Source organism: Sebastes fasciatus, chromosome 3, assembly GCF_043250625.1.
Source record: "Sebastes fasciatus isolate fSebFas1 chromosome 3, fSebFas1.pri, whole genome shotgun sequence".
Lineage (NCBI taxonomy): Eukaryota > Metazoa > Chordata > Actinopteri > Perciformes > Sebastidae > Sebastes > Sebastes fasciatus.
Genome location: NC_133797.1, coordinates 878,243 through 901,522, shown reverse-complemented (window position 1 = coordinate 901,522; position 23,280 = coordinate 878,243). Strand labels below are relative to the sequence as shown.

The 23,280-nt window shown below is 44.7% G+C and overlaps 1 protein-coding gene across 6 annotated transcripts in view; it reads left to right on the top strand.

The window, feature by feature from the left end:
• frmpd1a (FERM and PDZ domain containing 1a) overlaps nucleotides 1-21,082 on the top strand; it is an 87,616-nt gene extending 66,534 nt beyond the window's left edge. For 5 of the 6 annotated variants that reach the window (XM_074627218.1, XM_074627228.1, XM_074627211.1 and 2 more), the window contains 6 exons: nucleotides 287-423; nucleotides 1,554-1,773; nucleotides 1,880-2,062; nucleotides 8,507-8,651; nucleotides 9,606-10,895; nucleotides 13,033-21,082. In XM_074627218.1, the coding sequence (XP_074483319.1) occupies nucleotides 287-423; nucleotides 1,554-1,773; nucleotides 1,880-2,062; nucleotides 8,507-8,651; nucleotides 9,606-10,895; nucleotides 13,033-16,514 (5,457 nt within the window). In that variant the 3' untranslated portion in view covers nucleotides 16,515-21,082. Of the gene's footprint in view, nucleotides 1-286; nucleotides 424-1,553; nucleotides 1,774-1,879; nucleotides 2,063-8,506; nucleotides 8,652-9,605; nucleotides 10,896-13,032 lie in introns of those variants that run through there. The other variant, XM_074627245.1, reaches the window with a different exon arrangement.
• The last annotated feature ends 2,198 nt before the right edge of the window (nucleotides 21,083-23,280 follow it).

The window sequence follows — 23,280 nt, the reverse complement described above, 5'->3', positions numbered from 1 at the left end:
TTCACAGAAAAAACTCAAAATTTCCCAGATTAAAGTCGTAAATTTATGAGAAAGAAACTCAAATCAGTATGTTGTTTTCTTCTGAATAGGTCCAATTCACAGCAATTCCTTGTTTTCTTTAGTTTCATATGATACCAGTCTCTTCACTCTAACAAAAATGTAAATGCTGCAAATTAGACATACCAGTTGTTTACAAACCATGGATGGTCCTGACTCTCAAATTAGATTTATTTTGTGTGTTATTGTTTCATTATTTGCATTGTTTTGTACTGTCTGTGTGTGTTAGGGAGTGAATGATGTGCTGCAGGAGCGCTTTGCTATAGAGATGAGGTGTAATACTGCCCTGCGACTCGCTGCACTGCACATCCAGGAGAGATTGGCAAGCTGTGGACAGTCATCAAAGACCAACCTGAAGATAATCACGTGAGACATACGCACACATTTTAAATTATATCTACATCCACTCAATGAAACTATAATTATCACAGGATTTTACTCCTAGTAAAGACCACAGAGCAAAGTGGAGGTCCCACTTTTCTGGAGGGACAATAATAAATATTTACTGAACATGTTTTTTGAGCAGCACCCTGCCTAAAACTTGGCATACACTGTACGATTTGAGCCCGATTTGGCCTGAATTTTGAGCTGCATGACTCATTTTAGAGTCGGACCGAAATTCAGCTTTGTCGGGCGTCATTTGCCATGCAGTGTACAGGGGGACCAAGATCGATTAACTCCGGCCGTTGGACAATCGGATGAATTTCTGGCATGTCAGAAATTTAGGTCAGCCATCCACAGGCTCTCACACCGTTGAAGCAGAGCCACGGGCCCATTCCCCAATGTCAGCGCCATTTTTCTCCTCTTTTTACAGTAACCAGAGCGTAGCTATCAAAATAACAATGTAACTGTTACAATAGATATAGAAAAATGTAGTTAGCTTACCTCTAATTCTCTCCACGTCTTCCTCGCCACCTGCCAGTCCATGTATGCCAGCGCCTCTTTTTTTAGATGTTTCAGCAGACAGGATGGCACAGATGATCAAAGCAGCACGTTTCTGTCTTTTTAGCATTGTGACCCGTACGGACCTCTGCTAGCAAACAAACTTTACCTGCCTCGAAGCTTTCAAACAAATCTTTATCGACAACTGTCAAAAGCTATTTTACACGTACAGTGTTGGCTGACGGTCGGACCGCACAGTGTGAGCACATAAATTGTGAGCTTTGGCTTTACATCGCAAACGATGTACTCATACAGTAGGAGTAGGAAGTACAACATACAACATTTCTAAAATCGTACAGTGTATGCCCAGCTTTATAGTCACACAGTTACACAAATTGTACTGTATAGTCTTGTAAGCACACAGCCCTTTAGGTGAGCATCAAGGATGCATCACAAGATATAAAATTAATTTTGTAGTCTCCAAGGAAGAGAAATGGTTTGGGATCCATTCACATTTAGTGTAAATTCACACACCATAAATGCATTTTCAGCTCTCTAATAGTCTTGTACACACAAGCAGACCCTCTCAGTCTGTGTGTCTGTGTTTGCTCTAGGAAGACATGGGGCATAGAGAACTTTGTGTCATCCACCTTGTTGAGGAACATGCGAGAGAAAGATCTGAGGAAAGCCATCGGCTACCACATGAAGAAGAGCCAAGCACAGAACGATCCCAAGCAGAAGGGCCTGGCGGTCGATCAGACGCGGATAAACTACCTAGAGGAGCTCAGCGAGCTCAAGTCATTTGCAGGGAAATCCTTCAGTGCCACAATGATGGTAGGGGTTGGAACTGTTCACTGTATATTTATTTTTTGTTGAGATGTGGTTGATTGAAGTCCCTCATAGTCTACAATCCCTTTCTGTTCAACCCACCACCCTTCAGCTTCAGGACAGGGAGTCGATGGTGACCCTGTTGGTGGGGGCGCGCTACGGGGTGAGTCAGGTGGTCAACCACAAACTGAGCATCCTGTCCACCCTCACAGAGTTCACCAGCATCACACGAATCGAGCTGCTGCCTGAATCGGACAAGGTCAGCCTGGTCAAAATATACCTGCAGGACATCAAGGTAAGAGTAGTGTCTCTATACAAGCACACACACCTAACATACAGGGAGAAGACTGTACACCTCATCAGAAAGCACTTTGAAGTAACTGAATCAGCATTACAAGCACTGCTACAAAGGTGGCAGGTGGGTTACATTAGGTTGCATACCAATTCACATTATTTGTTCCCCCTTTGTTGGTGCAGTTTGATGCACCTGCATGGTCTTTAGAGGTCTGAAGCTCACAAATCAAACCGCCTCTGTTATAGTTTCAAGGGTGATAACCTCAAGGTTAGAGAAGCGAGCTCTCTAGCTCATTGGTTCAATCCCCCAGACCAGCAGGATAAATCTGTGTTGGGAAAGTGAAGAAGCAGCGCTTGTCCCTCCCTTAACACCAACAGCTCCAGTGGAGTTGCTCAGTGGCCAACACATTACACTGTGGTTGTACTGAGCAGCTTCCAGGTGTGAATGTGTGACTGTAATGTGATCAGAGCATTCCTGGAAAAGAGCACTGCTGTCAGTAAAACTCCCCTGAATAAAAGAAGGGGGGGAAAAAATCCTCTTTAATAATTTAAAGGGCCAGTTCACCCCCAGACAAACTTACGACGCCGCAGCGAGCGGCAGTCTTTCCAGCTGCTCCGATGTTGTTCAAGTCTTTCTCGTGCTTTTTGTCTATTTTGTGCTCTTCCTGCCTAACCAGGGCAGGTCTAGCATGTTTGTATAGTTATATCATATGGATATGGTTACTTCTTCCACACAACAAAGAAGTAGTCATCTCGTTTATTCGAGAAAAGAACTTCTGGCTCTCAAGACAACGGGACAAGCCGGCACACGATACCTCATCCTGGGGTGGTAGCGGAGCTGCGGCGGAAGTACCTGGGCTGCAGAGCTGGCCCTAAGCTAAAGGCTAGGCTAAGGGATATACAGAGGCATTTTAAACCATCAATTCCCTCCGTACTGATGGGGAATGTGAACGCACTGGCGAACAAGATGGACGAGCTAGCAGCTCTAATCAAACAGCGGATTTATCGGGAGAACAGCCTGCTTTTCTTCACAGAAACGTGGCTAACCTGCTACACACCGGATGCTAACGTGGACCTGCCGGGGTTCACCACCGTGAGAGTCGACAGAGACACAAAAGCATGCGGAAAAAGCAAAGGTGGGGGACTCATAATATATATCAACAACCGATGGTGTAACCCAGGGCATGGAACTGTGAAGGAAGTGTTATGCTGCCGGGAATTAGAGCTGCTAGCCGTTAGCCTCAGGCCATACTCTCTGCCGAGGGAGTTTAGCCACATCATAGCCATCTGTGTTTACATTCAGCCGAGGGCCGATGCAGCAACCGCATGTGAGGTGATTCATACAACAACAGCAAGGCTTCAAACACAACACCCAGAGGTCATCGCCATTCCAGGTGACTTCAACCATGTCACCCTGGACTCCACTCTCACTGCTTTTTACCAGTTTGTGGACTGCCCAACAAGACACAACAGGACAATAGATCTGCTATATGCTAATGTTAGGGATGCATACAGAGCCACGCCCCTCCCCCCGCTGGGGAAATCAGATCACAACCTGGTTTGCCTGCAGCCGCAGTACACCCCACTGGTGCTAAGGCAGTCTGTCTCAACACGCTCTTTCAGGAGGTGGAGTCCTGAAGCTGAGGAGGGCCTCAGAGACCGCTTTGAATCCACAGACTGGACCACCTGTAAGGACATCGAGGGAGCAACACACTGCCTGACGGACTACCTGAACTTCTGCATGGATGTGGTCGTTCCTGTAAGAACTGTGCGTTGTTTCCCTAACAACAAACCCTGGGTGACTAGCAAAGTGAAGGCTGTCCTCAACAGGAAGAAGAGGACATTCAAGAACAAGGACAAGGAGGAGTTGAGGGCAGCACAGAGGGAGATGAAGGTGTGTCTGAGGGAGGCCAAGGAGTCCTACAGGAGGAAAGTGGAGCAGAGGCTGCAGGACAACAACATGAGAGCGGTCTGGGATGGTGTGAAAACCATCACAGGCTGCAAACAAAGAAACAGCAGTGCAGCAGAGGGTCTGAACAACTTCTTCAACCGGTTTGACTCTTCCCGTCCCCCCTCCGCTCCTCTCCAGGTCCTTCCTCATCCCCCCCCCCCTCCACCTCCCGAGTCCCTAACTCCTTCCCCCCTCACTCCCTCTGACTCCTCCACCCCCACAGTTCAGCTCTCACCACCCCCTTCCCTTCCCCCCCTTCCACCCACCCTCCAACATTACTGCAGACCAGGTCAGGGGTAAGCTGCGGACTCTTCGCCCCAGGAAAGCAGTCGGCCCCAGACAAGGTGTGTCCTCGACTCCTGAAGGCCTGCGCTGCTGAACTGGGAGAACCTCTGCAGCACATCTTCAACCTGAGTCTTCAACTGGTGAAGGTGCCCACGCTGTGGAAAACATCCTGCATTGTTCCGGTTCCTGATGAAGACAATGGAGCGGCTCCTCCTCAATCTCCTCAGACCTCAGTTGCAGCATGCTCAGGATCCACTGCAGTTTGCTTACCAGGCGAAAGTCGGGGTGGAGGATGCATTCCTCTACCTCCGACAACGGGCCCACTTGCACCTTGAGAAGGGAACACAGTCAGAATCCTGTTTCTTGACTTCTCGAGCGCCTTCAACACCATCCAGCCCCTTGTACTACAGGACAAGCTGGCCAGGATGCAAGTAGACCCACACCTGGTGACCTGGGTCACAGACTACGTCACCGGCAGATCACAGTATGTCAGGTTGAAGGACATCACATCTGACACTGTGGTCAGCAACACCGGTGCTCCACATGGGACTGTACTGGCCCCCCTTCTCTTCACCCTCTACACGGCGGATTTCAACTACATCTCTGAGTTGTGTCACATTCAGAAGTTCGCCGATGACACAGCCTTTATGGGATGTTTTAAGGATGATCAGGAGGAGGAGTACAGGAACCTGGTGGGGGACTTCATCGCCTGGTGTCACTCCAACCACCTGCAGCTCAACACGTCAAAAAACAAAGAGATGGTCGTAGACTTCAGGAAGTCTAGACCACCCCCACGACCAGTCCACATCGATGGGGACGAGGTGGAGGTCGTGGGTACCTACAAGTACCTCGGGCTGCAGCTGGACAACAAACTGGACTGGACAATAAACACTGACCACCTCTACAGGACGGGCCAAAGCAGATTGTACTTCCTGAGGAGGCTGGGATCATTTAACATCTTTTTCTACGCTGTGGTGTGCTGGGGGGGCATCAAGAGGGACACCTCGAGACTGGACAAGCTGATCAGGCGGGCCTGCTCTGTGGTCGGCATGGAGCTGGACTCTGGTGACGGTGGCAGAGGAAAGAACACTCAACAGACTGCTGACCATACTGGACAACGCTAGCCATCCTCTGCACGCCGTCATCACCAAACAGAGGAGCTCGTTCAGCGGGCGGCTGCTGCTCCCCAAGTGCTCCACATACAGACTCAGGAAGTCCTTTGTCCCCCGAGCCATCAAGCTGTAGGTCTGCAGGACATTTAATGCACACAGTGCACTTTAATAGACTGAGCTACTTTTAATTCTGCACACCACCAACAGCTCTACTCTGCACCTTTATATACTGGTTTTACTATATTCTACTACAATGTACAGCTTTATTCTGCACTTCAGTCTATTTTTAAAAAACTCTCTACCTAAGTTCTTATCCAGCATTATGTTCCACATTTGACATTTCTTAATATCTATATCTCCTATATTTTATTATCCAGCACTATATCACTTCCTGCACTATATTCACATTTTTAATAGTCCCGTATCTCAGTTTTTACCCTGCACTATATTCATTTTTAACAGTTTCTTCATCTCCTGTTATTTTTTTATCTGGTCTATTTTTTATACTCTCTACTACTTACTTGTGCCGTTTTTACTAATATGTTTTCATTATGGAACTGTGATGCTGGAAACTTGAATTTCCCTCTGGATCAATAAAGTGTCTATCTATCTATCTATCTATCTATCTATCTATCTATCTATCTATCTATCTATCTATCTATCTATCTATCTATCTATCTATCTATCCATCCATCCATCCATCCATCCATCCATCCATCCATCCATCCATCCAAATAAATCAAAACTACATATTTTCCCTCGTACCTGTGGTGCTATTTATCAATCTAGATTGTTTTGGTGTGAGTTGCAGAGTGTTGGTCAGTGTTGGTTATCAGCCGTAGAGACGTCTGCCTTCTCTTTGATATAATGGAAGTAGATGGCGCTCAGCTTGTGGTGCTCAAAGTGCCAAAAATGTATTTGAAAAACTCAACAGCAATGTCTCTTTCCAGAAATCATGACCCCGTTACTCCAGATAATCCACAGACCTTGTTGTTAGCAGGTTCATGTAGGAACTATTTTCTTTCTACCGAACTGCACCCACCAACAGTATCAGCGCGCAGAAGGAAGTGTGCAACAATACTTAATGCAATAATGCTAACTCACCTGGCACGACTGAGCTAGCTAACGATACTAGGGCTGTAATAATAACCGCAATATTGCAATACTGGGCTACTGACAAGCCAACCGCATGGGATGGCAAGCAACCTCTAGTACTACGTTATGTTTACGTTTTTCTTTTTTTAACTCTTTGCATTGGTAGTCCTTGGTAGCGTATATTCTGCGCTGAGTGCTTCACCTTTGATGCTTTTTTTCTCGTCACCAAGAGTTGAAAAATGTTCAACTGCGCTCGTCACTGTCACTTTTTACCCAGCCGTCCAATCACAGTGGAGGAGGGGCGGTACAAATTCCACAATGACCAACCGTCACATCCTACATGTACAAACGCTAAACAACAACAATGGAGGAGAAATTAATACACATAGACCGACGGGTCCGTCCTCTCGCCCTATACGTGTTTCAGCCTTCCCTTCATCCAGAGCAAGTACTCTACCTTGGTTGCAACCAGTGCATCTCAGCTGAAAAAACCACTGCGCCTCATTACCCTTCTGTGTTCTGCATTTCATAATAAACATGTACTTACTTTTGTTCATTCAAACCAATATTGTCATTTCAAGAGCAACAATATACCTAATAGCCTAACAATAAAGCTTATTACCTCCACCAAAGCTGAAGGCCTAGGAAGGAGGTTTTGTTTTCACTGGCGTTGGTTTGTTGGTTTGTTGGTTGGTTTGTTTGTTGGTTTGTTGGTTTGTTGGTTTGTTGGTTTGTTGGTTTGTTGGTTGGTTTGTTGGTTTGTTGGTTTGTTGGTTTGTTTGATGGTTTGTTGGTTTGTTGGTTTGTTTGTTGGTTTGTTGGTTTGTTTGTTGGTTTGTTGGTTTGTTTGTTGGTTTGTTTGTTGGGTTGTTGGTTTGTGCTTTGTTGGTTTGTCCATTTGGAGGATTACTCCAAAAGTTTGCGATGGATTTTAATGAAATATATGGGGGGGTGGGGTATGGCACAATGAACAATCCATTCGATTTTGGTGGCGATCCGGATCATGATCCGGCTTTGGGTATTTATTTTATTAACTCCGCTGAGCCTGTGCATTAAAACCACAGGCTTTAAGGCATGCGCAGTGTGACTGATGATGCGTTCATGACGTATCACCCTGCCTCTTTCCTTCTGCCTGCAGAGAGAGAGCGGGGGGTGGAGGGGGGGGGACACCTGTAGATTCTGCGTTTTTTTCACATTAAACTCAGTGGTCTGTGCTCTCCAAGTGCCTTTCTAGTTTATATAGCACTAAAAATCAGGATCAATGATGTAATTTGCAAAACATAATACCACAATAATACCACATATCACGCTATTGAGCCAATCATTATCACTGCCGGGGAAATTCCTTCACTGCGACCGCCCTGAACGTTACAGCTCAGCCAAGGAGGACGTCATTAATGTTTACATCTTGCGCTGTCACGAGCACGAGCTGGTGATACACTTGGCGGAAGTAGTTTGGTAGAAAGAAACTAATTCCTACATCAACTGCTCACAACAAGGTCTGTGGATTATCTTGAGTAACCAGGTCAGGATTTCTGGAAACACATTACTGTTGAGTTTTGGAAGTGATTTTTTTTGGTGCTTTGATCACACAAGCTGAGCACCATCTAGTTCCATTATACCAGATAGAAGGCAGACATCTCTACAGCCGATATCTCCAACACTCTCCTACCAAAACAGGCTACATTGATGAATAAAATATGGATTTTTCATTTAGGGGTGAACTGTCCCTTTAAGAATACTGTGAGCAATTAGCATCCAACCTAAGATGTAGCTGTTATTTTAATTGTGATTAATTACTTCAAAATTATTTTTTACTGACCTGTTTACATTATTTTGTGTATCCCCTCCTGTCAACGATGTGCTGACTTCAGCATGAAAAGAAGTAGAACTGCTTTTTCATCAACATTATGACCCCTTTTGAGGATGACTAAGTGTTTTTCCACTACTGAAATTGTCTTTCCATTACCCTTCTTCCTTTGTCTCTCTTTCTCGTACAAAGCCCATCACATTACTACTGGAGTCGGCGGCCGCCAAAGACATGTCCTGCCTGATAGCAGGGTACTGCCGAGTGTTTGTTGATCCCAACCTCAACATCTTTCCCTGGATCCATGACTCCAAGAAGCACAGAGTGTCTGCTGAGGAAGGTACACATTACAGTAATGTACTGCCATAAAAATGATGCATACATCCATAAAGTCACACACCTATGGCAAGCCGTTTTAACATCTATTAGCCAGACTGGATATTCAACGGCATTTTGCCTAGTCAAAAATCTAATTTACTACCAGTCAAAACTACATTTTGACTGGTAAGATTCAAACAAATTTTGACATTCATGTGTATGGGGTTTCTCATTACAGATATCCACAATTCAGTTGCAGATATCCGCAATGTGAATTACGGATATCTGCAACTGAATTCTGACTAGTCCTGATTCCAGTTTCAGATATCTACAATTTTATTCTGACTAGTCAGAATTCCAGTTCAACATACCTTTAATTCCCCTTATTTGAGGATATCTACATCGTCCTTTTGAGATATCAAAAAATTACATTTTAAGAATCAGAATAACGTTGTAGATATCTCTAACTGGAGTTAGGAATAGTCATAATTTAATTGTAGATATCTACTATCAACTTATAGATATCTTGAAATGAATTTTGATTGAGATATCTCATTTGGACATATCGTTAACTTTCAATCTGTCTAGTGAAAATGTAATTACAGATATCTAGAATTAGAGTTCTGACTAGGCGAAATTATGTTGTATATATCTGTAATTATGTCAGCAGCAAGTGGAAGAAGGAAGCGACTATTCAAAAACTGAATTACAGATATCTTTTGACTAGTCAGAATGACGTTATAGATATCTCATATATATATATATATATATATAGTCCGAATTTTCATTATATACATATATATATAATGAAAATTCGGACTAGTCCCAATGGAATAATGCCATTGTGAATATCTTCAGCGTTAATTCTGGGTAGTCAAGCTTAGCTAAAAATGTTAAAATGGCTTGCCATACACACCAGGATGTTCTAAATAATGAATAACTTTTGTCTTGTTTTCATGTTGGTGTATGTTCACAGGTTATGTATCACGGTGTGGCAGCGACTCAGACACCTCCTCAGACTTGGACATGGAGGGGCTGGTCACCCCGGTATCTCATGACGAGAGGCCCTGCCCTCGTCTCAGATCCTCGTCAGACCCAGACGGGAGAAAAAGAAAAGACAGAAACAGAAGGAGAAACAAAAACGGCAAAGAAAAGGGAGATAAACCTTGGGAGGATGAAAAGCAAAAGGAAGAAAAGGATGCTGACACCGAAAAGGAAAAGTCTCCCTTAAATAAGAATAGAGAGAGTAAGAGTGAAGATACAGCGCACAAGGAGGAGACGGAGAGAGCGCAGGGTGGTCGGCAAACACAGACCGAGATAACGGACAATGATTCTGGGGAGCGAGGGGAAAAAGTGGAAGGAGAGGTGCGAGCAGCCGAGGAGCAGCCATCTGTGTCAGAAGCATCAGATTCTTGTAATACTGACTCTCGTGTCATCACCAGCCCCTCCAGCGACTCCCTCGACGCTTTGGAGGAAGATGACTTGATTTCATGTTCTTCTTCCTCCGTCCACCCCAGTGTTCCCTCACAAACTCATGCCCATAGCCACTCCCCCTTTCAGCTTCATCCCTACTCTCATAGACATGTCCAGGCCCACCTGCCCACCCCTCCACCGGCCCACGCCCATCCACTCATCCACCTCACAGCTCACGGCAGGCGAGGAGGGGGCTGCAGGAGGTCAGGCGACGGAGCCGACCCCCAACTCCTCGCACCCGTCTCCCCCTCTCCGAGCCAAAAATGTTCAGGTAACCCCTGCTCCGATGACAGCTCCCTGTGTTTCGCCGAGCTCTCTCGCCTTGTGGACTTCCTGCCGAGCCCTCCAGAGGCCAGCGAGGACGACGAAGATGAAGAAGAGGAGTTGAGGAGGAGGAGGAGGAGGAGGAGGAGGGAGTCAGCGAGAAGAGCAGGTGAAAGAGGAAGCATTGAGGGAAGTTTTAGGGAACATTCAATGTCCCCTTCCCTGTCCTCCCCCTCACACATGGACTTTGTGTTCAACTTCGACCAACGCGACGCTCACTGCTATTACAAACTCTGCTCCAACATCACCCCCGACAGCGCTCGCAGCCTGCCCCGCCCCCCGCATCACAATGAGGGAGAAGATTGGGAGGAGGTGGAGGAAGGTCCGGCTACGGCGGTTGACATGGAGCCCATCCCCATCCTTCAGCCACCACCTGGCTTTGGAGACAGCAGCTCCGATGAGGAGTTCTTTGATGCCAGAGATCGCTTCACTTCCCCTGAAGACCCAACCTTGGGGGCCATGCCAAGAGGTGAGGCTTTCATAGTGAGGCTGATCACAGGAATCTCAGGCCCTGTAGAGTGATGGAAACACGGGCTGTTAATTCTGTTTTTGCTGCCATCTAGTGGTTGAAGTTGTTACTCCACAAAAGTGACACAACATTGCATTATACGATAAAGCAATGTAACATAACTGCCAGGAAAGTAGTGGACCACACTTTTGACCACACCTACTAACAGTGACCTGGATGTGGTCCACTGACTATATAGATCCAGACTATAGAGTTTATAGAGCTCAGTGCAAGCATTCCATCCAGTACACTCAACTCTCCAAAAATACAGTATCTACTGTATTAGTCAAATGGTGGAAAAGTACCACTTAAATACAACTTTGAGGTAGTTGTACTTGTTTCCAATTTGAGCTACATTGTACTTCTACTCCACTGAGGGAAATATTAATTTAACAGATATAGTCACCAGTTACTCTTCAGATAAGAAACAATGCAAGTTAAAGATTGAACCAGTTGCTCCCAACCTTTTTGGCTGGTCTGTGACTCCTGACAAAAAAAGCAGTGTCCTGATTGGGTCCATTTGTCACATGTTTCACAGAGAGATTTCACCGCTAAACTTCCCAAGTGGTTTCTTTGAAATAACTGTTCAAGACCCAAAGAGGTCAATTTATCCAATATTTTACACAAAGAAATAATAGAGTACAAAAAAGTTAAAAAAAATAATACAAATTTGTGCAACAGAACGTTCTCTTTTCTTCTTTCATGTCCCATTTATCATCTCACCAACCCTCTGATTTCTCTTGTGCCCTTAGTTGGGAACCACTGGATTTAACAACCTAACCAGCTACAACAGTAAATTCTGCATTGATGCAACAGAATCTACTAATGTCATACATAGTAATCTATAAGACATTTTACTGCAGAATGAGAACTTGGGCTGTGTATAAGCAAGAATCTGGCGATACGATACATATCACGATACCAGAGTAACGATTCAATCTATTGCGATATATATTGTGATACAGTAAGCAAGGTGATATATCGCGATTTTTTAAAATTCTAATTTTAGGAAAACTGTCATACTATAAAGAACACACCAGAAATACACCATTTTAGAATAGGCATTTGTACCTCATACAAAAAACTGCATGTTTTTTGCCCCAAACTGCATGTGATTATCATAAAGTGGGCATGTCTGTAAAGGGGAGACTCGTGGGTACCCATAGAACCCATTTACATTCAATTATCTGGAGGTCAGAGGTGATGGGACCCCTTTGAAAATGGCATTGCCAGTTTTTTATCGCCAAAATTTAGCCTATTTTAGCCTACTTCTCGACAAGCTAGCATGACATGATACCTTGATTTTTAAGAGGTTAATTAAAAATCAATAGTATTTTGGAGAATCGATACAGTATCGCAAAACATAATATCCTAATACTCATACGTATCGATATTCTCTTACACCCCAAGTACTTTTATTTAAAGGGATAGTTGTGGTGTTTCTCAGTGGGGTTGTATGAGGTACTCATCCATAGTCAGTGTGTTACCTACAGTAGATGATGGTCAGCACGCCCCCAGTCTGGAGAAACAGACAGGAGTACCAGCATGGGAGCAAAGCAAGGTACTGCTGTGGACGGGGGCAGCAGCAAGACGTATTTTAGACACCTAAAGAAAGGCCCCCCTAAAAAAATCAATATCAGTTCAAGTGTACATTATATTTAGAATATTATCACGAATATTTTAAGTAGGATTTTGAATGAAGAGATTGTAGCGAGCAAATCAAACTGAAGCTGTTAATGTGAGGGAGACAAAAATAAGATTAGGAAGTTGTCTCCACCATCCCCAGTGGAAACTACCCCCATGGTACCCAAGGTGATGTAGAACTCATTATTATATAAATAAAATAGTTCCTGAAATCACAAAACACTGCTTTTGATTGCAGTTACCCTGCCACTCATCTTTGACATAAACCCTCACACTAAAAGAGAGTGATGCTAAAGTGAATGTGTTACTGAGTTGATGTGGATTACCTACAGTGTTGTCTGTTTCCTGCTTCTGTGTACACAGAACACAGGAGGGATTCGTTTGCTTTGTGAAACGTAAAAAAGCTTTTGATGTGCGCTCTGTTTTTAACACAAGTTTGGTTACTATCTTGCAGATATTCACACAGAGATGAAACTGGACTTCCTCAGCACACTCAGCCTCAGTGACATCAGAGTCTCAGTGACGGACGCAGACAAAGACGGAAACGTGGAAGAAGACAGAAAAGGAGGAGACGAGGAAGGAGGAGGCAGAGAGACGTTGTTCCAGCTCAGAAAAAGATCCCGTAAGCGCCGTTCCTTCATGGAAACTGATTACACCTCTAGGGTGTCATATCCAGAGCCAGATCCAGTAAAGCAGGACCTGGTCTCTAGTAGGCTTCATAGGAACCTTTTGGCAGAAGCCAACGATACACAGGTGCTGAGTTCAGATCCTGAACCTTCAGAGCAAACCCAGAATCCAAGTCCTACGGTCTCCTCTTTGACTCACTCTGAAGGAGAACCAGCTCTGCTCGAGTCAAAACCCATCCTGTCTAAATCCTGCTCACGTGGGCCTGGCTCTACTTGTGGTTTGGGGTCTTGTGAGCAGACTAGAGACCCCTCCAGGACCAGGAAACAAGAAATGGAGATGGAACCTGACGCAATGGAATCCAAATCGGTCACAGATCTGGTGAAGGCAGCGTCTCCTACCATCACCGTTGTCCGCTGCCGGGTGGATCCAGACGGGAAGGAGAGCGCCGATCGGAGGGGTGACGGAAAGGAGGAAGGCCAGGAAGAGGAGGAGATGGGTGAGGGGAAAGAGGAGGGAGAGGAGGAGGAGGAGACAGCAGGTGTGTCAGGGAACGGGCCATTCACTAATCATATGTTTTTGCCAGAAAGCACTGAGGAGGAAGGTAATGGGGAAGAAGGGAAGAAAGAAGGGGCGAGAGGGTACTCATCCAGTTCAAAGAGACCACTGATAGGTGCCGAGAGGCAGCCAGAGGCCAACACACTGCCTGCAGGTTTGATAGATGTGAATAAAAAGAGTAGTAATGGCCTTTTGGGAGCGTGTCTGATTGCCCTGGAGCAAAACTCACATGTAGAGGAACATGTGCTTGAAGGTGTGCTTGAAAAGTCATCGTACTCACCACCGCCACCTCCACCTTCATCCCCTCTACCTCCAGTACCAGTTCTTCACAAATCCCAAAGTGACTGTTTAGTGCAGGGCGAAGGAAGCAGCGAAAACACGGGAGCCTCAACCGAAATGTGTTCATCTAACTCTGAGGTGATGCCACTCAGCAAACAAAGCCACACTAACAAAGCACAATTCCATTTAGACATCACCACCAGTGAGGATGATGCCATCGGTGTTGTTAGCTCTGCTATGACTACTAGCGACGAAGTTACCGACAGCACCAATTCAGACAATGTTTTTTTCGATGATGACGCAAGTAATTCCTTAAATTCTAGTTCAGGTGACAAAAAAGATGACTGGGCTACAAAGCATAGCATTAGTGCAACTTTGGCTACAGCAAGTAAAAGTGAGTCTCAAATAACTATTAAGTCTCTTACCAACACTGAAGCTCACACAAGAGTTAGTTCAGTAAATTCTGATTATACTCTAGCTATAAACTCTATCACTGCAAAACTTGGAGCTGCAACGAGGGCCACATCCCCTACATTTAATTCAGGTACCAGATTGCAGCGTGAGGTTACACATGCTTCATGTTCGGATCAAAGTATAGACAAACCCAGAAGTAATTGCACTGGGCTAATTGCTGAGGCTAAAGATAGCTTAACTAGTCTTAGTTTAGCGAAAGTTAACGCAACCACGATCCATAATCTCTCCAAAGCGCCTCCTTCTCCGACTCACTTCCTTATCCAGACCTGTTCCCCAAGCATTATGGGTCGCCTATCTGCCTCCACACTGAGGGGGAAGATTCAACAGTTACCCCTCTATTTATCGCGCTCCCAGGAAGTCCTCAACCAAGCTGGGGTGGGGAATGTAGCTCAGAGTTCTGCTGAGGACAACAACAGGAAGGACGTCGAGATCACCATCAAAGTTACGGATGTTGATGACGTCACGCAAACGATCGACTTCGAAACGGCAGAATCAGTGGAGTCAGATGATTCGGATACAACAGTTACAGGATCTGAAGTGGATGGAGAGTTATTCTTTGAAACAAACATGGCAAAAAGTTCTCATTCTGTGTCAGAGGTGATGGAGGTGAGCTCTCCATCGCCTGTCCAGACTGAGCCCAAACCCCAACACCAAAAGCTTCTGTACACCGGACCTATCAAGAACACACCAGGACCAATAACAGAGCCCCCAGCCTCCCTAGGTATCAGCCTCCAAAGAGACAGCTCAGGCCTAAAGATGGACACTCCTGGCCCTATAAAAGATGCTCCAGAATCAAAGATGAAGGTCACAAGTCCAGGTGAAGACATTCCAGGTTATAAAATGTATCAGTCATGTTCTATCCTCCCTCCGATAGTGGTGACCACGCAGAACCTAAATGGACCAGGACTCCCTTTTCATAGTCAGTCACAGAAAGTAAGACGGACCAGTAGCGACAGACCTTTGATGGGTTTTTGTAGGCCGAATTCAGACTCACCAAAACCTCTTTCTTCAGGCTGCAAGGTGTTTACTATCTGTGAGGATATCTCCCAGACAAAGAGCCCAGCCGAGGTGGGGACCGCCCCACCATTGAAGTCTGAGTTTGGCTGCACGTCTGTGCTAGCATCTGGATGCGAGTCGGTTGTGGAAGGGGTGCAGGTGCCGCTGGATGCTTGTGGTTGCCCAACGGTGTATACCAACTGCTTCAGCAGCGGGGACAGCTTCGATGAGGAGCTGACCGTCTACGAGTTCTCCTGCCGCACACAGAGCAGCGGTGTGACTCTTGCAGGTGTTCCTCTCATGACCACTCCACCCGTTCCCTCCTTCCTCTCCACCTCCTCCACCCGCTCTCCCTCCTTCCCACGCTCCATCCTTTTCTCCTCCTCTACCTCTGAGCTTAGCCCTCTCCTCTCACCGCTGTCTGACGCCTCTGACCATTTCCTGCCCCAAATGCACAAGGACACTATCAGTCGGCTAGGCCAGCAGCGCTACCCAGAACCCCCAACAGGTTTCCAAGTACTCCGCGTAGATGTGGACCAGCTCCTTTCCTTTCTGGAAAACAGCGGTGCTGACCGATCTGTGGCGAGCCATGGAGGTCGCCACCCAAGGGACACCTGTCCCACCCACTTTACAGAGAACAAGAGGGTGCTCCAGATAGAGGCGCGGCGGCTGATGTCAGGCTGCCAGAAGGTGGTAGGGATCGGACAGAGCCCACAGGAAATGCTTCACTCCCTGGCTGACAGTTTCCGGACCCTGGCGGAGTTGGCAGGTATATGCCTCTGGTTCTCCGGTTGTGAAAGGTGCGACCGAAGGAACGCAGAGGCGGTTGCAGGTCTGGCAGACGTGGCCCGTTCGTTCAGGGACTTCTGTCTGGCAGCAGAGCGAGCCAGCAGCAAACGCAGCTGCCAGGACCTGAGCTCCAAGCTGCTGGCGAAGCAGTGCACCGCGCTCACCGCCTCCGTCTTCTGCCTCACTCAGCTGTTCCGCACCCTCACTGCACTATGAGTGGTCCACAACCTCTGAAGTCTTTTTAAATGACAACCTGTGGCGTGTAACCTCAGATACACAAGGTCACCAGTGAGCCCACAGCTGCTGCAGGTGTGGGTAGAGAGTGACCCGGAACTGGGGTGTTAAGGGTGGGCAGTGTGAGGTGAGTTTACCTCAGAAACACGCCTGTGTCACTGAGCTCCATGACAGCTCAAATGATCACAAGAACTCTCAACATCATAGAGCCAGTTTGTGATCGTCGACGTGCATGTGGTTACTGACTATAATGCTGTGCACGTACTGTAGCCCACAAACCAAACAGTCAGCCAACAAGCAGGCTGTAGAGTGGTGCAAGCTGCAAAAGCAGAACCTGCTTGTTTTCTAGTATTGAGGAACTGATGTACTTGAATGTATTCTATGTCATGTATTTATTTATTTATTCTTTTATTTCTTTTATGAGTTATTACAGTGAGAAAACAAGGAATGTAAAGACAAGAAAGGAAGACATTTGGACATGTTTACAGGCATATCGTTTAATAGAGCAGTAGTGGGCCTTTTACACAAACGCAGTCTCACGGCAGCTCGTTAAATAGTCACGAAATTGAATCTATTTGATTCGTGTACATAGACATGAATTTCCCTTTTTTTCATGACACTCAGCACGACTATCAACAACGTATTTTTGTGCGTTTTCCTACGAATGTCCAACAACACGTGACGCACATGTCAATTTCCACTCCAGTTTTTTCAAAATAAAACAACTTAGTTAGGTTTAGGAATAGATCGACTTGGTTAGGCTTAGGCAACAAACTACTTAGTTAGCTTTAGGAAAAGATTGTGGTTTGGGTTAAAATAATACCGGAAGTGCTGTAACTTAAGTACGGAAGTTACATGACCAATAAATCAACTTTGACTTGAGGTTTCACACCGGACACGAACACCGGTCTCCTGGCCGAAAGTCCAGTATTTTTTTATTTGATTCTTTGCTGACCATCACAAAAAAGAATTGAAATTCGTGTCCATATATACAAATCAATACATCAAATGTTGTGACTATTTGATGAACTGCTGTGCGACTGGGCTGTTTACACACATACACAAGCTCAAATACACATAGTGTATCAGTATTTGATTCCATTCATACACGGATACAAAGAAGATAGGAAACATTTCACTTTACTGATGCTTATATATCTCTACATTCTCCAGGCTGTCAGTGAGAACTTCTTTGAATGTTACTGTTTACAAAACCAAAAACTAGAGTGAGAAATGATTTGATCAAATCGAGCCTGGAGCTGTGCTTGCCATTTTATAAATCTAGTAGCTGAATGCTGACGTATGCACAATATGTGACTTTATGAAACAGCAGTTTGGATGAGATACAGTCCTTTGCACATTTCATTTGTCTTCATTTTGTACAGACATTCAGCAAGAGTTATGGAAATGTACAGTAATGCATTTGCAAGCTTTTATCTCATTTATTTGTCAACACTCTCTTTCTCCACCTCCAGTTGAAACACTGAACCCTCCAGTGCATCATGATGTGGCTGTCCACCACCAGTCTTTTCCATACATTTGTTTTCTTTTTTCTATTTAGTACTAACATGCCCAATGACAACAAGAATCTCCATTCTATACATCAGACCGGCACATACGGGTACTCCGCAAAAAGTCAAGGCCGCGCCCCCTTTTGGGGGAAAGAAGACTGAAGATCTCATAGACTTCAATGCAATTTTTGACAAGTTTGTATGCATTCATCTCTTGTTATACAAACCTTTGTTTTATACACATGTCTAATAAATATTTTGCGACCTTGCCTGAACCTGAGCGTTTGCGATACCTTAATAAATGAATGTCGATCGCCGCCATGTCCCTTCAGTCTTCCCCCGTCCAACACAGTGACCAGATATTGCTAATCCATAAACTCTACATATCTGACTGAATCCCGTTAGGCTAAGTGTTGTCTGTGAATAACCAACGTGTTAATAACCGGCTGGGTTGTATTCCTGTCTGGGGATGATACTGTTATCTGTGCAGTTGTGTCTACAGTAGGGAGTGAAGCCCGTTGCTGGGGCAACCAAGGTCACAGAGAAGCGAAGTCTCTTGTAAGTCAAAACATGGTAGGGCACCAGGAGGACTGAGCACCGGGGGAAAGGGCAGAGTTGTGAGGGCTTCACGCAGAGAACACACCAACATGGAGACCGGACAACTTTCCTTGATCAAGCTTCAATAAAACCTTCTGCATAAGACATCAAAGCCTCCTGGGCTTCTTCCTTCTTGCTGAATGAGTTAACCTTTGTATAAGAAATTCCACAACAACAGTGAGGTTCTTTCCCCCAAACGGGAGCGCAGCCTCGGCGAGACGCGATGCTGCTCCGGTCAAAGCAGGTGGCCCACCCAGAGCCTGGTCCTGCCCAAGGTTTCTACCCATAAGAATGCATGCTCATGGGGGATCTCTTGTTGGGACTCTAATTTATAGGGTACGGCCTAGACCTGCTCTATATGAAAAGCGTCTTGAGATAACTTCTGTTATGATCTGATGCTATTTAAAAATAATTTGAATTGAATTGAATCGTCTATAGCTTGGAGCCATAAAGCCATGCTGGTCTGGTCTATAGCTTGGAGCCATAAAGCCATGCTGGTCTGGTCTATAACTTGGAGCCATAAGGCCATGCTGGTCTGGTCTATAGCTTGGAGCCATAAGGCCATGCTGGTCTGGTCTATAGCTTGGAGCCATAAGTCCATGCTGGTCTGGTCTATAGCTTGGAGCCATAAAACTCCTCTATTATATATTTTTTAGGACACGGCATGGGAACAAATCAGAGATCAGCATTTTTGGATTTATTGTTGGTGCAACCAACTACACAGCAACTCTTCAGCATAGCGTTATTATTGTTAGCGAGCTTAAAGTAGAAGTTTGGAGACATGTTTCAACTTCTTCTCTTTCCTCTGTGACCGTCTATGAGGGACACGGGATTGGTTTCCCCCAAAGGGGGCGTTGTCATGAGAGTCTACTCTGGATGATGTATTGCCAGTCTGATGTATAGGAGACCTACTGTAATGACACTTCCCAATATAAACTGTATGGTATATTACATAGTTTTATGAAAATGTTAAGAATCTTAATTTTTAAGCAATCTGCTTTTCAAGATCATAAAAACCTGCACGCCTCTCTCTGAGCTTCGGGGACAGTCAGGAAGGACCATGGTCCCTTACACCAAGTGCATTATTATCACAGATTTCCCAGTATGACCACAAATAGTGGTAAACCAGTGACTGAATATGGGCACAGATAGCCCAAGCAGTGCAGGATTACATTATGTAGCAGTAGGTATCTGTATGTGCTTTTTCAGCTTTTGATTAACATATTGAGTGAGAGGCTATTAGAGTATGGGGCCATTATGTCGCAAAACTATTTGCAAACGCGTGGAGAGTTGTGTAACTGTGTCTCAATCTGTAAATGTGTAAAAGAATCTCTAAATGCGTACTGAGATTTGTGAATGTTTACAAGAATCTGCAAATGTGTGTTCAGAATCTGTGTGTGCGTAACCAGATTTGTAAATGTGTAAAAGAATCTCCAAATCTGCATTCAGATTTGCAAGTGAAGTGTATTGAAATTTGTAAATGTAAAGACAAATCTGTTCGACTATTCAGCCAGTAATATCTATGTACGCATTTACAATTTTGTGTACACATTTACAGATTTATGTACGCGTTTACAGATTTGTTTACACAAATCTCAATACACTTGCAAGTCTGAATACAGTTTTTGAATTTTTTTACACATTTACAAATGTGATTATGCAGACAGATTCTGAACACACATTTGCATATTCCTGTACACATTCACAAATCTCAGTACGCATTTAGAGATTCTTTTACACATTTACAAATGTGATTACGCACACACGGATTGAGACACAGTTACACAACTCTCCCCACACATCTGCAAATAGTTTTGCTACAATAGCGTCTCTGAGAACAAAGAACAGCTGTCAAACTAACCCAATCATTGGTTGTCATCAGAGTTTCTTGAACTCAACACATTGGTCACAAAATCATGTTCAACACTGATTTACATAGAGCTTATTATTGTGGATAAGCTGTTGTGATACAGCATTTTCACTTGGAATGTTTCTTAGAATAAAAGGGATCGACACACTGGACCTGCATGTTCACTGGAGAAATTAAAGTTATCAGAAATAATTTCACCACTGCAGTGTTGGGAACACAATTTATTGCAAACAGTGTTTCTATATTTATTTATAATGGCAATGGAAACACTATTCATTTACTTGTCCTGCTTTGTTCCCTGTGGTTGCAACAGAATATCCTTCTGTCCGTTTTATTCCCAATTTGCAGCAGAGAAGAACTGAATTACTTTTACTATGATCTCCGTGAGAAAATTGCCCCAAACAAATGATGGAACACTTTTTCCTTTAATCATCATTTGTGCTCACAAAGCATGCTGTAATAAGCCATAAATGCATTGTTGTTTTATCAGGGATTTTATCTGTGAATGACTGAATGATGACGTCTGCTCTTGCTTTGTAATACTCAACTCCCACCATTAAAAACAAAGTCAAGATTTTCTTTGTATGATTCCTTTATTTCACAGCCACAAGGACAGGTTCATTTAAAATCACTTTTTATTTCACAGCACAGCCAGAAAGTCTTTATTCTCCAGACAAAAGTGGACATGTTTATGATGTTGAAAAGTAGTTTTCTCTACACGGCGTTGAAGATGTACATGGCATGCAGCGCTGAACTTGAGCCAGTAGAACAAAGCTTTTCACACAGAGAAAACCCCACTGAAGGTGGTGCATGCTGTATGTACAGTAGGTCATGGTAAACCATTAAAACAGCCATCACATCATATTTTGTATATTATGGATATTGCTATGATAAATTGATACACAGAAAGAGGGCATGCTTGTTTTAATCCTGTGCACTGTGAGATTGTTTCAGGGAAAAAAGGCCATGCCCTGCCTGGAGAACCCACCAGAGAACCAGACTCTGCTGCTGTTCCAGCATCTCCGACACCCCCTGCTGAATCTCCATCTATCACATCAGGCCAGGGAGGGTGATAATGAAAAGGCCAGCCTTAAGGAAAAGTTAAAGTCCACCAGAGAGCCAGACTGCTGCGACTCCAGCTCCACTGACCCCTCCTGCTGAACTTGTGATCATTGCTGCAGTGCAGGATGGCTTTACCACCAGCCTGACTGAAACAGAGCAGCCGACCTCCAACGCAGAGACAAACTCTGCTAAGGCGTCACCTCCACCAGCTCCTAGGACATCCCCTACTGAACCTCCTTGCATTGCTGGAACAAGTCTTGCAACAAGTCTTATTCCTCCAATCAGAAACAAGATAGAGTGATGACACAGTTAGACCCTCCCCCCACCAAGAACACAGATGGCACATTCAACATTCATCTACTGCTACATTTATTGAAAGAAAATTGTTTGATTGGAATATTTCAAACTCTTCGTATAAAAGTTGAGTTATTTTTCCTTTAAAGCAGCAGTAGGTAGAAATGGAGAAAATATGTTTAAAAAAGGGAATTTCATAAAACGGTCATTATATCCTGGCAGTAGTGCATGAGACAGGTAATCTGAAAAAAATCATGTGCCTCTGTGTCCTCCGGTGTCCTCCGGTGTCTCCCGGTGCTCCTAATGGCATCTGCAAGATTTCACAGAGGGGAGGAAAACAACCAATCAGAGCCGAGCTGGAGTCTGCTGTCTATGAGTAGCTGTCAATCACTCACAAACTCTGATAAGCGTTGCGTAGTTTGATCGGAGTTCGCCAGTGATTGAGCTGTCTCTGCTGAATGAACAGCCAATAGGAACGCTCTCTCTCTGAAATGACCTGATTGGTCAAAGTCTCCCGTCACGGGCTAGATGTTCTAAAGCCTGAAAACAGAGCCATGAGGAGGAGCAGAAGTCTAGTTTTCTCTCAGAACACTTGAATTACAATATGCTGAAAGGTTATTATGGAATTTTTGCCCAATGATGCCAAAAACATTCTTTCTACTACTGCTTTAAGTTAAAGTTATTACTTTTTATCACATGAAAAGTACTAAAAATTTTAGCTATCCTTTTCAGCATTCACCAGAATTCCCCCACTGTGTGAAGGTAACTTTCTCGGGCAAGCCCTTTATGGTGAGTAGTCTATGCTGATGTCAAACACTATTGGTTTGTGCTTATATCTGAGTTGAGATTCTGGTGTTCCCTTAAAGCTTATAGGAAACTTGATATAGACCTGTACCGGAGGTTTTTTTTATGTACGTAAAATACTGTAAAAAACATCAACAAACAATCTGTTCTGACTTTCCTTCTGGTTTAAAGTTGACTTATGTTTCAACTGTTTTCAATACAAACATGCATTATTTTTTTAGATATTAACATAATAAATCCAACAGAAGTTAGGTGCCAGATTGTGGAGATATGGGATCGCCACTGGCTGCAGAATCCCCTCCTGATATCTCACTGCATTGAGATGGCCTTCAATGATGACAAGCCTTGTTTTGCCAGTGAGGGAGATGCCGCCCCACACCATGACACTGCCCCCACCAAAAGCTGTTACTCCATCGGTGCAACAATCAGCATAGCGTTCGCCGCGTCGTCTCCATACTTTGACCCTGCCATCCAACTTTCGCAGACAGAACCTGGACTCATCACTGAACATGACATTCCCCCACATGTTCAGGTTCCATTGTCTGTGTTGTCGACACCAGCGCAAACGGGCCTGACGGTGAAGGGCAGTCATTGCAGGCTTCCTGGCAGC